This window comes from Phalacrocorax carbo, unplaced genomic scaffold (genome assembly GCF_963921805.1).
Source record: "Phalacrocorax carbo unplaced genomic scaffold, bPhaCar2.1 SCAFFOLD_187, whole genome shotgun sequence".
NCBI lineage: Eukaryota > Metazoa > Chordata > Aves > Suliformes > Phalacrocoracidae > Phalacrocorax > Phalacrocorax carbo.
This window is the reverse complement of record NW_026990353.1, coordinates 42,307-59,994: the sequence shown is the minus strand read 5'-3', so window position 1 is coordinate 59,994 and position 17,688 is coordinate 42,307. Positions and strand designations below refer to the sequence as shown.

At 41.3% G+C, this 17,688-nt stretch overlaps 1 protein-coding gene across 8 annotated transcripts in view; it reads right to left on the bottom strand.

Moving 5' to 3' along the window:
- LOC104051597 (protein EFR3 homolog A-like) overlaps window positions 1-17,688 on the bottom strand; it is a 61,389-nt gene that overhangs the window by 17,270 nt on the left and 26,431 nt on the right. For all 8 annotated transcript variants that reach the window (XM_064440210.1, XM_064440214.1, XM_064440209.1 and 5 more), the window contains 3 exons: window positions 14,838-14,965; window positions 12,833-12,983; window positions 1,332-1,453 (listed from right to left, as the gene is read on the bottom strand). In XM_064440210.1, coding sequence (XP_064296280.1) covers window positions 1,332-1,453; window positions 12,833-12,983; window positions 14,838-14,965 — 401 coding nt within the window. The remainder of the gene's footprint in view (window positions 1-1,331; window positions 1,454-12,832; window positions 12,984-14,837; window positions 14,966-17,688) is intronic.

The window sequence follows — 17,688 nt, the reverse complement described above, 5'->3', positions numbered from 1 at the left end:
GTAGCACTAAAAATCCTGAGCTGAGCTTCGTGCCCTAACCTCTTATGAAATGTTTTACAGTAAGTAGTTTAACTTTTCTGGTTTAGTTTCACTAAGCTTAAAGGGGCAATATCTCAACAACCTCATTAAAACATTTATGAATACTATTTGCAGCCACCAGCTTCAGGTAAACATAGTGCACCTGAGAGAAGCCTAGGTTATGAGGTAGCTGCATGATATGCTGGCTTCACTAGGACACCTGCTTAAGTTTCCACCCCCTTTCCCCTTTGGTCCCTGAGTACAATTTACCATCCCTTCAGTTTTCCCCCATATGATTCACAGGGTCATCCTGTAAAATCATCCACTGGAATAATCTGCCTAAAGGAAAAGGAGGTGGGGACAGGGGGGAAGGTAAAGGAGAAGGCACATTTAATCCTAACCCTTTCAGAGACAAAGTTTACAGCAGAATCCTATGTGTACAGCAATAGGGCAACAAGTAAGATGGCAGCAAATTACAAAAAATGAGGAATGAACAAGAAGACTAAAGGAGGAATTAATTTTTTGTTTTGGTGTTTTCTTTTTTTAAGTGAAGTAAAGAGTATTCATTCTTTTTGAAAATATAGTTCACGGATTCTTGAAACTGCAAACTTTAAGAAAAATCCTTATGCGTTGCAGATATCAGAACAACAGTACACCCAAAGGGTTGAATAAATGTTCAGCACATGGATTTTTTCATAGTTGGCTGAACAATTTAATACACAGAAATAGAAAAGATGAGTACGACAGAGATGTAAATCATGTAATCTGAAAAGCCTTGAATTTTCTAAAACGCTCAGGAATTAAATGCTGATTAACAATTGATATAAAGGACATATCACTAGGGGGAGCTGAAGTTAAAAAAAAAGTGGTGCTTACATAATAATGTAAAAATTCTTAATACCAATTCAAGAAGGCATTTCAGTTTCACACACAGTATCATCCTGAAGACATCTAAGAAAATTCAATTTTAATGAATAATTCTCAAATAGCAGGCTCAAAATATGCTCTTGCTATTCATGTAAGTAGCCCCATTAATTTCTCAAATAAGTAATGCAACTCACACATTTACACTTAGAAGTAGTGCCTTTCTGGAGATAATCCGTGCAGCAATTATTCAGTTAAAATTCCATTTAAATATTCTAGGAGTTCTAGCCACCTAAGATTTGCAACAGTCAGTGCTAGTTAAAAACTCAGACTTTCATTTTCTTCTTATGGAACGAACTATTCCACTAAATATCATAATAATATAGTCTGTAACACAGCTTTTAATGTGTTAAGACAGTTTTCTGTAATACATACAGAATGGCACTTACTCAGTTTGTGTTTCTGGATCGTGGTCACATGAATGACACATGGCACTGAATCGAGACACAAAGAAGTCATAGCGTCTGTGATAGGAAGGTGTGTCTTCCTCAATGTTGGCAAATTTGACAAACTAGAAAATGAAAAACATTTTAAAAGCTTTTGATATCATTTCCCAAAAGAAAATAATGAATGCTAAGCTTCATAAAACATAAAACTAACATAGAACATTGCATTAGGAAAAGAATCCAGATTTGGCAATACTTAAGTATTTGACTTAAAAGAAGAAAAAGTTAAATTGGAGAGTTTTCTTTTAAAAGGCTTTCTGCTAGAACTTCATTTAGATCATTATGAAAGGCTCCAGCTGCATGAAATCTGTTGTACTATGCAATATGAAAACATCTAACACTTGAATAGGGTGTGTCACCAGTTCACAGAATCACAGAATCATTTAGGTTGGAAAAGACTTAAGATCTTTGAGTTGAACCCTAAACCCAACACTGCCAAGTCCACCACTAAACCATGTCCGTAAGTACCACATCTATATGTCTTTGAAATACCTCCAGGGATGGTGGCTCAGCCATTTCCTGGGCAGCCTGTTCCAGTGCCTGACCTCTCTTTCAGTGAAGAATTTTTTCTTAATATCCAATATAAACCTCCCCAGCACAGCTTGAGGCCATTTCCTCTCATCCTATCACTTGTTACTTGGGAGAAGAGACTGACACGCACCCCACTAGAACCTCCCTCCAGGTAGTTGCAGGGAGCAGTCCAAGCAACCAAACGGTACACTGTCACTGGCAGGTTAACTAGCAACATTCTGACTTACGAAATTCAAGGGAAATAAACTTGGAGGCATTCTGTCAATTCTGTCTACCTTTGTAAAAGGGAAAAAGTGAGGAGTCAGGGAATTATAACCCAGTCAATTTTAATTCCACTCACAGAAAGACACTCTGAAAAAAAAACCATTCCAATTTGCAAACATCTATGAAGTATCGAAGGGGTAAGTAACAGTCAACATGGATTTGTCAAAAACAAATCACATTAACCCAGCCTAAATTATTCCTGTGACAAGGAAATAGATTTTGTGAATCCAGATGAAGCAGCATCTGTCATATCTTAACTTCAGTGATGCTGTTGACAAAAAAATAAACAAGATTCTCAAAAGGAAGCCAGAAAAACACCATCAAGAAAACATTCCCTACAAGATTGATGCAAAAGGGTTTGGAAAAAAAAAGTGTTTCTTGATTTGCAAGAAACACTTGCAAATCAAACTACGATAACATATTGAGTGAACTTCTGAAGGGGCCTGTCTGGAATACAATGGTGTGAGAGTTTCACTAAAGACTTAGACACTAAAGACTTAAAAGAGTAAAAGACTTAAAAGACTAAAGACTTAAAGAGTGGGCTCATCAAATTAGCAAAGAACACGAAGCTGGCCATAGCTGCAAGCACACTTGATGCTTGGTTCTTAACAAACTGGAACTAGGACCTGAAAAATCAACGAAGCAATTTAGGAATGACAAATGCAAAATACCATTTTAAGACAGCTGTACAAATACAAGCCAGACTCGGCTGAATGCAGAGAAGAAACTTAGGGTTATAATAAACTCCACATTCAACAAAAGTCAATGCCATTACACCGGCACGAAAGAGAAAACAACATATTGTGATACATCTGTATTACCCATGACACCTATGAAGAAACTGTTGCAATCTAATTGGCACTAATAAGCCCTTAGATGAAGTACTGCATCCAGTTGAAGCATCACAGCTGAAGATGGTGATTAATGGATACAGTGCTTCAATTATTCAAGGGATGAACAAAGCTTCAGATAAGCAACTTTTAAAAAAAGACTGAAAGACGTTAAATTATCTAGTCTAGAGCTACCTCAAAGAAATTAGTCTTACAATGTACAGAAGACAGCTATAAAAAGAAAAGAAAATGGGTTTCTTTATCCGATGGTAATAGGAAAAGCAATAATGGGCTTACACTGAAGCAAAGGATACCTAAGTTAGACATTAAAAAACCCTCCATTCTAAAGTGAGCAGACTGCCTAAAGACATTCTGGATTCTCCACCACTGACAGTTTTAAGAACAGACTACAGAGGGAAGAAAAAAGGGAAAGAAAAGGCTGCCAGAAAAAGGTTTAATATCGTGCTGGCTCTGCCCTGAAGCAGAGAGACATCCCATTAAGATCCATCCACGTTTTCCCACCTCAGTATTCTTCTTACCAATTCCTAAGCAGAGGCTGAGGCATTCTTGTATACTCATCGAGATGCAGATGCGGCTTTTATCAGCACATTACTACATACATCTAGACCAGCCTAAAGTACTGTAGCACAATCTATAGCATACTGGCTTGTGGAGGTTTTGAGGTAGTTTTCAAGCTGAAAGTGAAAACTGTGTATTCAGAAAAAAACCCCACTACTTTTTCCACTCTTTTTTTTAGTCATCTTTTCTGTTTTTTCTAGAACACTTAGCCCTTTCAACCGCACTACCAGTACACCCACTGAATGGTACAGGCACAGCTAAAAATGATACAGTTTGTAAAACTATATTTTCAATCATTACTGAAAAAAGAGCAAAATTGTATAATACTAGTCTATTTTAGTCCAGAGAAGAGGAGGCTGAGGGGAGACCTTATCACTCTCTACAACTACCTGAAAGGAGGCTGTAGTGAGGTGGGGGTTGGTCTCTTCTGCCAAGTAACTTGTGATAGGACGAGAGGAAATGGCCTCAACCTGCATCAGGGGAGGTTTAGATTGGATATTAGGAAAAATTTCTTCACTGAAAGAGTGGTGAGGCTTTGGAACAGGCTTCCCAGAGAGGTGGTGGAGTCACCATCCCTGGGGGTGTTCAAAAAACGTGTAGACGTGGCACTTTGGGACATGGTGTAAGAGACATGGTAGCGTTGGGTTGACAGTTGGACTTGATGATCCTAGAGGCCTTTTTCAACCTTAATGATTCTGTGATTTTACATGTCCTTCTGTAAAGAATATCCTGTACAGTCAGTGATAAGAAGGTGACATACGGTTAAAAAAACAATTCTGTATAGTCTACTGCCAGTTTGAAAGACAACCCACAAACAGCACCATACTTTGTAACTCACTGTATTAAAAAAACCCCATCATTTCCTTCCCAATAGACCCTGGAAAACGCTTTAAATACCTTGTGCCTCACTGGTTGGTTTCATGGAATTGGTAATTACAAAACAGAAATAGATTTTCTAAAGTTTTTTGAAGACAAAAACCTAATCAGTCCTTATGATTTAACAAAGCATAAAGTCCAGGGGTAAAAAAGGGATCAGCACAGTCTTAGTATTTTCCACACATTCAAGTGTTCAAGTCTACAATTTATTCACCCAGGGAACTTCTATGAAAGCATGTACAAGAATGGAAGCAAAAATTTAAAGAACACAAAACACTATGGGAGTGGCCATGAGAATATTAACTCATCTAGCATTTCATATCAGCATATTAATATTACCTAAAATGAAAAAATATATTTGGTTGACAGGATCTTCCAATAAGAAAACTTAATATAATTCTAAAAACTATTTTGCTGGAAGAAAGATTTATTGTACAAAGAAATTGCTTTGTAAGAAAAATTTACAACTTTAGGCCAAGAAAATGTCAGGGATTCTCTCTCTTGCTCTGGACACTTGTACATCATGATGTAGCTTTGTAGCAGGGAAGCAAGTACCCAGAAGTTATACCCCTCAAAATGGCACAGACAGTAAAGTGTCCAGAAAGGGCAAAGGTTTTTTATTTCCTCATGCATATAACAAAGTTTCACCCCTGAACATATTCCAGGGTTAGCATTCAGATGACTGGACGTTTAGGCCACAGCAAAGCTGGGATAACACTGTTTTGAGTTGCAGTGTCACTCGGTATACAATTCCATTTCACTACAGAAATTTTAAGTTTTTACAGTACACATTAATCTATACTTTCTCCTTGCTTAGCAGTTGTGCTCTTAAGCTGTTATTGTTGTTAAATAAAGAATATTTTAAGCATACTTCAAATGCAAAAATTATTCAACCTAAAAAAGGACAAAAATCTTTTGAAAGTCCAAGCACTTGCCTGGGATACACTTACAAAGCTTTTATAGATGTAAACATGTCAATCAGTCATAGTAAATGCTTGCAGTCACCCGCTGGTAATTTATGGAAGTTTTACCAGTACAAGCATCTTCTATATTTGTACAATACAGAAGGTACAAAAAGGAACTTACATTGATAATATCTAATTTCCATTAATTTTTAAACTAATAAAATTCAATCAGTAAAAAGACATGTAAATCTATCATGAAATAAAGAAGGAACATATTATCTATTGGGAAGATGTTTGTTCCAGAGTGAGTCAAGAAAGTTGGATCCTATTACCAGGGAGAGAGAGATTGTGCAAGTCCTGTAAGTCATGCAAGTTCTCAATTTAAATTCCTAAGGACGTAATTTCTTACATATATTTATGCTGTCTTATGTAGCCAGTACCGTAGGAGAAAAATCGTAACTTTTAATGCACCCTAGATGTCTGTGAAGAAGGTCAGGTTTTTGCAGCAATTCAAGAACAGACAATCAGCAGGTAATATTTAAGTCTGAGTTATGTTATTTAAAGTATCTCCCTGTAAAAACTGTAGGCTAGATCTAAGTGGGTGGGTTGGTTTGTTTGGTTTTTTTGTTTTGTTTTTTTTTTTAATATTTGAGCTCCCCAGTCTGTCTTCTACAGCCTGCAATTTTCTCAGGTTTCAGAAGGAGGAAAGAGGGTGTTGATGCTGATGGTTACCATCTTTTCTAGACAAAGCCACTGTATTTCATTATTAGGAAACTACCACATAGGAAGACATAATATCCTATAAACTTAAGACTCTTATAAACTACACAATACAGCATTAATGAGAAGTGTGTGAATGTATGTATGTACTTCAAACAAATGCAAAGGGACAAACACTTCAGCTTTCCCAAAGAGTTTCAAAAACTGGATTCCCACATTAATTTCACAAACACAGTATTAAAATGATCATAATAAATAATAACAGTGTAAGATTCTCAGCAATAGAAATTGGCAATTTAGTTTAGTTATTAATAGTTAAGGTCACCTGACACTTCTCATTTTGAGTTTTATTGGAATGGGATGGATAGCTTCACATTCTATTTTACTTCATGCCACCTGGAAGGAAATTATCCTGAACACCACATGTGCAGTTGTGTAACAAAGCCAGTGGTGGTATGTTGGCTTACGGGGCCACATTAGCGTGGCTACGAAATGGCGAGACCACAGAGCACAAACATGAGGTGGGGGAAGCAATACCTAACTGTGAATGACCTTAAAAGGAACGCCTGAAGCCATTTATCCAGCATTACTCAAATTCTAGTAGACACGGACACCGAATTTAGAAGATAATTTAATAACCTACAGGATGAGAAAGTGCTTTGTGTAACTCTGTCTCTCTGTACCTTTAACTCCTATTAAAAAAAAAAAAAGAGCACGAATCCTAGAGATGAAATACTTCATTGTGTATTAAATCACTACTAGCACATAATTCCGTATTGGTACATGGAATGAAAGAAGCGTCTTATAATAAAGGTAAGCTTCCATTACAAACTTCCAGATTAGCATGCTGCAGAAAGCAAGACAAACAAATGAGCACTCTGCTGGGAACATTAATTTTGACATTCTTTAACTTCACAGTCTTGACATTTTATACAATTTTTACATATACATGCACTTCACTTCTGCCAAAACCAACTGCCTTTTATAAACCAACACTAACAAATATAAAGATCTTGTTATATCAAGCACTGACTGGTCACTCTTCTACTTGGGATATTGCTTGTCTTTTAACTAAGAAATGATGACAACTAGCAGTAACGGTCACCTTCTCATGCACAGGAAGCCCAACACTGTCACTGATGGTATCATTATTTCACTGCTCCTAAGGAGAAATTGCCATTCTAAAACGAAGCGCCCTACCAACTACAGGAAGCATTTGTGGTAGATAATTTAAAATGTGGTATTACCGAGTTCTCATATATCTGCTGTTTTTCACATGAAAAAACAATGTTTTAATATAAAAATACAAAGAGTTCACCCTGTCAGCATTCCAAATTAGCTTAAAATGTTCTGTATTCAACTTAGTTTTGTCAACAGTTTAAGATCAAAGTTGTACTCAGTTATGCACCCCATTGTTTTCGACCAGCTACTCACTAAAGAAATTTTCTGACCCCTCTAAAAATTGGCAGAAGATTAAAAATATATAAAAAATACATCTCTTGTCAAAAAAAAATTTGATGAAAAGTTCACAGATTTGAAAGCTGTTCACCCCATGACAGTTAGAAGAAGCATAATTAATTCATTCTATCCTAGTAATATAACAACTATGGACCTAAGCAGTACATTTAATTATTTGTACATGAGATCGAGATGTCTTACATGAAATTCGGTTACTGAAATTCTGTAAAATGGTTAGAGAAAGTCATTTAGTATTGCCATAAGTATCTAAGTAAAAGCTTATTGCAACAAGCCTTCAGATCCTGTAACACTCAAGCCAAGGAAATCTCACTTTTTCCCACCACATTTTTTCAGTTTCCTCACCAGCATATGCTATCCTAGCACATGGTTAATAAAAATATCTTCCATGATAGAAAAAGACATTTTGAGCTTCATAGACATTGCCAATTTGAAATCTGGTCTACATAAAAAAAAAATACCATTCAACATATCCATTATTGAATTTCACCTGTTTTCAAGTACCTGCCTATATAAGTAGATTTACAATTATGTTATAAAAAAAATTGTCGCTGTAGCGAGTAAGCTAATATAATTTATATATGCAACACATAAAAAGTAATAGGAATTAATTATCTGTAACCTGAAGATCAGGCATAAAACTACATAAATGAAAAATTAACAATTGTTTTTTTAAAGGAGTGATCTTCAGGTTTGTGTTTTGGAAGTAAATCAACTTCAAAAATGTAATTTAACTTCAAAAAAGGAATTTAAGGAGTCAAACAGCTGAATGAAAATTTTGGGGTTTTTGTAAGATATAGAACACCAAGTAGAATAAATTCTGTATCCAAACACAGATATTTGGAAATTAGGGTAAAAACCCTGGACGACAGTGGGAGCTTCCAGATCTTTCACAGAATCACAGAATGGCAGGGGTTGGAAGGGACCTCTGGAGATCACCGTGTCCAACCCCCCTGCTTGAGCAGGCACACCCAGAGCAGGGGCACAGGAACGCATCCAGGCAGGGTTTGAATGTCTCCAGGGAAGGGACTCCACAGCCTCCCTGGGCAGCCTGTGCCCCTGCTCTGGCACCCGCACAGGAAAGACCTTTTTTTCTCATATTGAGGTGGAACTTCCTGTGTTCCAACTTGTGCCCATTGTCCCTTGGCCTGTCATTGGGCACCACTGAAGAGAGTCCAGTCCCAACATCCCGACACCCACCCTTCAGATATTTATAGGTATTGATGAAATCCCCCCTTAGTCTTCTCTTCTCCAGGCTGAACAAACCCAGGTCTCTCAGCCTTTCCTCATAAGGGAGATGCTCCAGTCCCCTGATCATCTTCATAGCTCTCCGCTGGACTTGCTCAAGCAGTTCCACATCCTTCTTAAACTGGGGAGCCCAAAACTGGACACAGCACTCCAGATGTGGTCTCACTTTGGCAGAGTAGAGGGGGAGGATAACCTCTCTCGACCTGCTGGCCACACTCCTTTTAATGCATCCCAGGATACCATTGGCCTTCTTGGCCACAAGGGCACACTGCTGGCTCAGGGTCAACTTGTTGTCCACCAGCACTCCCAGGTCCTTCTCAGCAGAGCTGCTTTCTAGTAGTTCGGCTCCCAGCCTGTACCAGTGCCTGGGGTTGTTTCTCCCCAGGGGCAGGACCTTGCACTTGCTCTTGTTGAATTTCATGAGGTGCCCCTTGGCCCAGCTCTCCAGCCTGTCCAGGTCTCGCTGGATGGCAGCCCAGCCTTCTGGTGTATCAGCCACTCCTCCCAGCTTTGTATGATCAGCAAACCTGCTGAGGTTATACTCTGTCCCATCATCCAGGTCATTGCTGAATGTGTTGAACAGGACTGGACCCAGCACAGACCCCTGGGGAACACCACTAGTTATGGGCCTCCAGCCAGACTCTGCTCCATTGATCATGACCCTCTGAGTTCTGTTGTTGAGCCAGTTCTCTGTCCACATCACTGTCCTCTCATCCAACCCACACTTCCTTAGCTTGTCCGTGAGGATGCTGTGGGAGACAGTGTCGAACGCCTTACTGAAGTCAAGATAGACCACATCCACTGCTCTCCCTTCATCGACCCAGCCAGTCACACCATCGTAGAAGGCTATCAGCTTGGTCAAGCATGATCTTCCCTTGGTGAATCCATGTTGACTACTTCTGATAACCTTCTTGTCCTCTAAATGCCTGGAGGTGACCTCCAGGATGAACTGCTCCAGCACCTTTCCAGGGATGGAGGTGAGGCTGACTGGCCTAGAGTTTCCCAGGTCTTCCTCCTTGCCCTTTTTGAAGACTGGAGTGAGATTTGCTGTCCTCCTGTCCTCCACAACCTCTCCTGTCCTCCATGACCTTTCAAAGATGATGGAGAGTGGCTCAGTAAGAACATCTGCCAGCTCCCTCAGCACTCGCAGGTGAATCCCGTCGAGGCCTGTGGATTTGCGAGGATCCAGTTTGCATAGGTGATCTCTGACCCAATCCTCCTCAAACGATGGTAAGTTTTCCTTTGTCCCAATTTCTCCTCTCTCCTCTAGGGGCTGGGATGCCTGAGGGCCAGCCTTGGCAGTAAAGACCGAGGCAAAGAAGGCATTCAGTAACTCTGCCTTCTCTGCATCCTGCGTTACCAGGGCCCCTTCCTTGTTCAGCAGTGAGCCCACTGTATCCCCAGTCTTGCTTTTACGGCTGATGTATTTAAAGCCCTTCCTGTTACCTTTGACATCCCTTGCCAGATTTAATTCCAAGCAGACCCTGGCCTTCCTCGTCGCATCTCTGCACACCATGACAACATTCCTATATTCCTCCCAAGTGGCCAGTCCCTTTTTCCACGTTCTGTGAACCTCCCTCTTCCATTTGAGTTTCTCTAGAAGCTCTTTGCTCATCCATGCAGGTCTCCTGGCTCCTCTGCTTGACTTCTTCCTCGTGGGGATGCACCGATCTTGAGCTCGGAGGAAGCGGTCCTTGAATACTGTCCAGCTCTCTTGGATTCTCCTGCCTTCCAGAGTCCTAGCCCATGGGATTCCTCCTAGCAGGTCTTCAAAGAGGCCAAAGTTGGACCTCCTTGAAGTCCAAGGTTGTAACCGGACTCATAGCACTGCTTCTACCTCAGTATCTTTCCAAGACTTTAAACTACTCTGAATCATCCAGTAAACAGATTTGTTTCATTTGAAACCCTGACTTCTGAGCAATCACAACAGTCCCCACAGCTGAAGAAAAATTTTTTTCTGAGGCTCAAAAAAACCCTACAACTCGATAGTTGAACCTTACTTGAAAGATGTCACTGCCTTTGTATCCCACTGAAGCTTTGAATGTCAGCTTTGAGATGGAAAATAATCAAGATCTTATATCCACAAGCATATTCCTCATTTTTTTAAGTGTAAGCAGAGTATAAATCTCTACTGGCCTGAAGTTGAGTTTAACCTAAAAATATTATGGAAACTTTTCCAAAGGTTGCCTGACTTTTCACCAGTTTAAAGACATTTACTTAATATATAATTTATTATCCTCTTCCAGGCAATACAAGTTTCAACTCCAAAGTGGTACAGCAGAATAACTGAAGCACAGGAAACATTATTCAGTTACTCCACCATCTCTACTCTTTCTGCGGTTTGTTTTTTTGTTTATTTCCTTCAGGAGGAGAGAAAAACTAAACAAGGCTAAATATGATGGCAAACTTTCTCAGTGTCTGACAAAATTTAAGAACACAGTGGGTCAGTGACCTTGGTAACGGACAAGCTGTCAGCACCAACACACTTTGCTCCTCCTGAGTCAACGCAAAAACACTCTAGCTTTTATCTCCTTTGACTACAGAATGCACCTAGGGAAATTAGCGTAAATTAGGCTAAAATTAGCCTTTGGAATACTGCTGAAGAGCCATATAGATTCACTCTCCTCACAGAATCTGACATCTTATTTGGGAAACAATTATTTTTGGTTACTTAGTTTTACAACAGACAAACACAAACTATCTCCTAATTTAGGAAGCCCATTAATCTGCTTTTCTCGTAAAAGACTTCATTAGGAACTGACAGGGATATCAAACAGATTACCACGAAGTGGAGTTCTGTTCAATAACTTTCTTTTGGAAGTGACATGGGTCTTGTTCATCATATTGGAGGCTGGCAGTAACTGTTTGCCACCAAGGATTTTAAACAAGTGGAAAGTGATGTATATTTTAGCTTTGGAACTTATTTCCTGGGCTGCCAAATGGCATTTCCCTTAGAGGTTTTGCCCAGGCATTATTATACAAACAAATCAAAAGAAGAGGGTAGTGTGGCTCAAATATTTTTCTCATTACCCTCAGTAAAGCTGCCCTGGTTAGTCTGGAGCACAAGGGGACACTACTCTCGCACAGAGCAAGAACTGTGTTCCACCATAAGAAGATATTCTACACCAGAGTAGCATCACTCAACTACACCCTCCTGTCTCCTTGAACTGCAACTCTGTTCAATTCCATCAACTGGGAATCATGCCCAAAGGAAAGTCCAAGAGTTTTACAGAATCCACAAAGAACCCCCACACTGCTAACAATGGCAATATACAAGGAATGCAAGCATTACTCCTTTACTCATGTAAAAACAATCACTCTAAGTGAAAACAGTCCACATCACAATCCTGGAATTCATGAGGTTCCTATTGTACCTGCTGGAAATACAACGGTTAGAAGGGAAGTGTGACAGAACTATCATACTGATCGTACCCATCACTCTATGTGGAAAACCAGATCTCCAAATCTTCATTTTGACACTTCCAGTTATGCCCTTCACGCCTGGATCTGAATCCTGAAATATTTAAGCTAATGAGATGGTGAGGTTGTAATACTGAAAATGTTTGCCTCCTGGCTACCTTTCAGCTAAGAGTAATCTTCCTGTGCAGTGTCAGTGCTGTAGAGAAGGATGTTATTTCCTCCTCCTCACACCATCACTCTCGTTGCTGGAGAGCAAGAAAACACTGTCTTACCTATACAATGCCTGCAGGAGGTCTGCTTAAAGATTCAAAACATGAATTCACAGGACAGTTTTCCTGTTCCTTCCAGACTCATAGAATCATAGAGTGGTTTGGGTTAGAAGAAGCAGTTATTTCTGGAGGGGATAAGACCATCGAAAGAATTTTAGAGTCTGAAAGAAAACAGTTTTTCTGCCTCCATCTGGTATCTGCTCTGTGCTTAGGCCCAAACAGTATACCCTGACACATAGAGAAGCTTCTCAATTCATGTTAACTGGCAGATACTTTCTGACTTCCAAAACTACTTTCCCATAGCAAATAAGCAAAGATTTACTTACAGAATTAGTTCCAAGAACTTGCAGCTTTGGTTCGCCCGATTCCAGAAGCTTGGCCACCATATGAAGGAAACTTTCCACAAACGGTTTTATACTTTGAGAATGACAGGCCATCAGAAGTTGGTCCAATGCCTCCATGGCAATTAAAACATACCTGAAAATTAGTTAGAGAGACTGACATAAACATGTGCTATGTTAATCATTACCTCAATTAATTTGATTTAGGTACTTATTTCCACAAAAATTAGAGAACAAAGGGTGGAAGGCATGTATTTTTGCATTATCTAAAAATGGAGGTTATTGGTACTTCCTACATTTATCTTTTTTCTTTTTTCTGGAGGGGGGGACAGGGAGAGAAATATTTAGAAGAGATGTCATGATACTTGGTAACAGAGTAAATATAGTTCAATTTTCTTTTCTAGCACATTTTATTTCCAGCTATAAATCCCAGCTTTCTTGTCTACAGCTCTTCTGTCTATCCAAATCCCAGTATGGAATGCCAAGAACTTATTCATGCTCCTGCACAACGAGACAACATGCTAAGTAAATGAAAAAGTGTAAAGAAAAGCAGGGAACAAAATTAATAATCCTAAAGAATGGCCATTAGCCCATTCTATAAAGTTATCAAAATAGCTTTTGACATCATGATGGCCTGGGATGGATATTGCCACTTCCTAGACTTAGTACTTCCCTACTCCATTTCCACACTTAGAATCTTCTCTTCTTTTGACCCTACATTCTTTCAAATTTCTAGCTCAAATAGGACTTAAGATTATGACAGTTTTAAAGTTCACATTTAAATACAACTTAGGCAAAGGGGTTGAAAAGAAAGATATCCCCACTTCCCAATACCCTGAATGAAATTCAAGGGAGTATTGGGTTTACATGGCAAGGTTTTGGAAGCAGGTGGGCTGCAAGGGTGGCTTCTGTGAGAAGACACCAGGAGCTGCTCCCATGTCAGACAAAGCCAGCTCCAGATGGCTCCAAGACAGATCTGCTGCTGCCCAAAGCTGAGCTCATCAGCAACACTGGTAGTACCTCTGCGGCAGCATATTTAAGAATGAGTAAAAAACATTGCAGAGCATCTGTTGGAGAGGAGTTAAGAAAAATGTGAGAAACAGCCCTGAAGACACCAGTGTTAGTGAAGGAGGTGGAGGAGGTGTTCCAGGCACTGGAGCAGAGATTCCCCTGCAGCCCATGGTAAAGCACATGGTGAGACGGGAGAGCCCATGGAGGTCCATGGGGCAGCAGATATCCACACTGCAGCCTGCGGAGAACTCCACGCTGGAGCAGGGGGGTGTGCCCTGAAGGAAGCTACAGCCCATGGAAAGGCAATTCTGGAGCAGGCTCCTGGCAGGAGCTGTGGCCCATGGAGAGAAGCCCATGCTGAGGAAGGTTTTCTGACATGACCTGTGACCTATAGGGGACCCATGCTGGAGCAGTCCATTCCTGAAGGACTGTACCCTGTGGAAAAGACTGTATCCTGTGGGAGGGACCCCACACTGTAACTGGGTAAGAGTGTGAGAAGGAAGGAGCAACAGAGACAAAGTGTTATGAGCTGACTGCAACCCCCATTCCCCATCCCCCTGCGCTGCTCAGCGGGGAGGAGGGAGAGGATTCATCAGTGAAGTCAAGCCTGGGAAGAAGGGGATTAGTGTGGGGAAACATGTTTTTAGCTTGTTTTCATTTCTCACTACCCTACTTTGCTATTGATTGGCAATAAGTTAAATTAATCTTCCCCAGGTTGAATCTGTTTTGCCCATGACAGTAACTGGTGAGTGATCTCCCTGTTCTCACCTCAACCCACAGGATTCTCCATCTTATTTTCTCCTCCAGTCCTGCCAAGGAGGGGGAGTGAGGGAGCAGCTGGGTGGGCACCTGGCAGTGAGCGAAGTTTAACTCACCAAAGGGACTGGGCCTGTCTTACCTCCTAAATGCAATCAGAACAAATGATGAAATGCAGCTACCTGTTAGTATCTATTTTTAATGCTGCTACTTATTTCCTTACCCGTATCGATGCCTGACAACATCTCTGCTCAGTCTCTCTGCTAGGTAAGCACCAATTCGATCCAGCTTTTCTGGTGCAGAAACAGCATAGAAAGTCAGCTTCTCCATATCAGCTTTAACAAGACCATCCTAAAAAAACCAAGACGTTCAAAATATAAAATAAAGTTCACAGGAAGTATAAAACTTTTGAACTCTTTTTCCTTTTCTCTGCTCAACACAAAGATCTGAGGACTACACATGGGAATTGTGGTCTAGTATCAACAGGCAAGAAGGCTGAGGCACTCAACTTTTTTGCCTCTGTCTTCACTGGTAACCTCTCTCCTCACCCTTCCCAAGCAGACCCATCACAGGATGGAGACCAGGGGGATAAAGTCCCTCCCACCGTAAGGGAAGACCAGGTTTGTGACCGCCTGAGGAACCTGGATATATACAGGTCTATGGCGCTGATGAGATGTGTCCAAGAGTCCCAGTGTAGCCGCTAAGCATCTCTCCATGATATTTGAAAAGTTGTGCCAGTCACGTGAAGTCCCTGGGGACTGGAAAAAGGGAAACATTGTGCCCATCTTTAAAAAGGTCCTCCTTTCTACGGAGGACCTGGGGAACGTCTGACCTGTCAGCCTCACCTCTGTGCCAGGGAAGATCATGGAACAGATCCTCCTAGAAGCTGTGCTAAGGCACATGGAGGACAGGAAGGTGATTCGAGGCAGCCAGCATAGCTTCCCCAAGGGCAAGTCCTGCCTGACCAACCTAGTGGCCTTCTCTGATGGAGTGACCACATCAGTGGACAAGGGAAGAGCTACGGATGTCATCTATCTGGACTTCTGTAAGGCCTTTGACATGGTCCCCCACAGCATCCTTCTCACTAAACTGGGGAGATACGATTTGCTGGGTGGACTGTTTGGTGGATGAGGAACTGGTTGGATGGTTGCATCCAGAGGGCAGTGGTCAATGGCTCGATGTCCAGATGGAGACCAGTGACAAGCAGTGTCCCTCAGGGGTCCATACTGGGACCAGTACTGTTTCATATCTTCATCAATGACATGGACAGTGGAATCGAGTGCACCCTCAGCGAGTGTGCAGATGACACCAAGCTGAGCGGTGCAGCTGACACACTAGAAGCACAGGGTGCCATCCGGAGAGACCTGGACAATCTGGAGAGGTGGGCCTGTGAGAACCTAATGAGGTTCAACAAGGCCAAGTGCAAGGTCCTGCACCTGGGTTGGGGCAACCCCCAACATCAATACAGGCTGGGGGATGAAGGGGTTGAGAGTAGCCCTGTGGAGGACTTGGGGGTACTGGTGGATGAAAAGCTGGGCATGAGCCAACAATGTGCGCTCACAGCCCAGAAGGCCAACCGTACCCTGGGCTGCACCAAAAGCAGCGCGGCCAGCAGGGCAAGTGAGGTGATTCTGCTCCTCTGCTCCGCTCTGGTGAGACCCCACCTGCAGGGCTGCGTCTAGCTCTGGAGCCCCCAGCACAGGAAGGACATGGACCTGTTGGAGCGGGTCCAGAGGAGGGCACAAAAATGATCCGAGGGCTGGAGCACCTCTCCTACAAGGACCGGCTGAGAGAGCTGGGGTTGTTCAGCCTGGAGAAGAGAAGGGTACAGGGAGACCTTATTGTGGCCTTCCAGTATTTAAAGGGGGACTACAGGAAAGATGGGGACAATCTTTATAGCGAGGCCTGTTGTGATGGGACAAGGGGTGATGGTTTTAAACTAAAGGAGGGTAGAATTAGGATGGGTGTAAGGAAAACAATTTTTTACAATAAGGGTGGTGAGGCACTGGCACAGGTTGCCCAGGGAGGTGGTGGATGCCCCATCCCTGGAAACATTCAAGGTCAGGCTGGACGGGGCTCTGAGCAACCTGATCTGGTTAAAGATGTCCCTGCTCACCGCAAGGAGGTCTGGACTAGATGACCTTTAAAGGTCCCTTCCAGCCCAAAACATTCTATGAGTCTATGAATAACTACTGAAAAAAAAACCCAAAACCACAGCTTTTGAGGAAAAATTGTCAATAGCTTAGCTGCAAAAATAAGCAACATAAAAAATTAAGTAAAATATCTTCTAAAGAAATGAAGCAACTATCTTCCCCCATCTTTGTTTTGCGGGCAGGTATTTCAAAAGACGCTATTTAGTGAGGGGGGGGGGGGGGGGGATATGTCATCAGTTCTAACACACACTTTTTCCCTGCTGGTGAATCTAAGTTTTTTCTTGTACAGTTTCCGCCCTCTCAACTATATTTGATGTATCATTTTGCTGCTATATACAAACAAGATTGTAGTTTAAGTATTTTATTTCTTCAGTGTCACATCTTGGACAAGGCTGACATACAGGGTACCTGAAGGCTAACTGTTAGAAGATCAGAGATTAACATATTCGTTCCAACATGAACTTTGATATGGATCTCCTCAGTTTTATTATAATTATAACTATCAAGTAAGAAAGACACAGATTGTCATCTTCTCCCCCTCCAGAATTTCACAAAAATATTATCTTTTTTCAGATAAATGACTTTGAAGCTTTTAACATACTCATTATTAATTAATGCATTTTATCAAGCAAGTGTTCTCATATTTTATGGAAGGCCTGTAACTCAGTGAAACATGATGGACTGGCTTGTGTCCTGCACTGAGCCAGAGACTATTAGCAAAAACAGACACTAAGGAGTGCCAGCTCAGAGCTACTGAGTGAGAATAAAGCTGTGAGACTGCAACTGTAGCAATTCTGGGTGTTTCTACGCCTGTATCAAAGTAGATTTAAAAAAATAAATCTATAAAACCATATTGTTCCATGCTTTTAACATACTGTATACAGAGAAAACACTTTCTTTGAAGCCAGGAACATATACTTA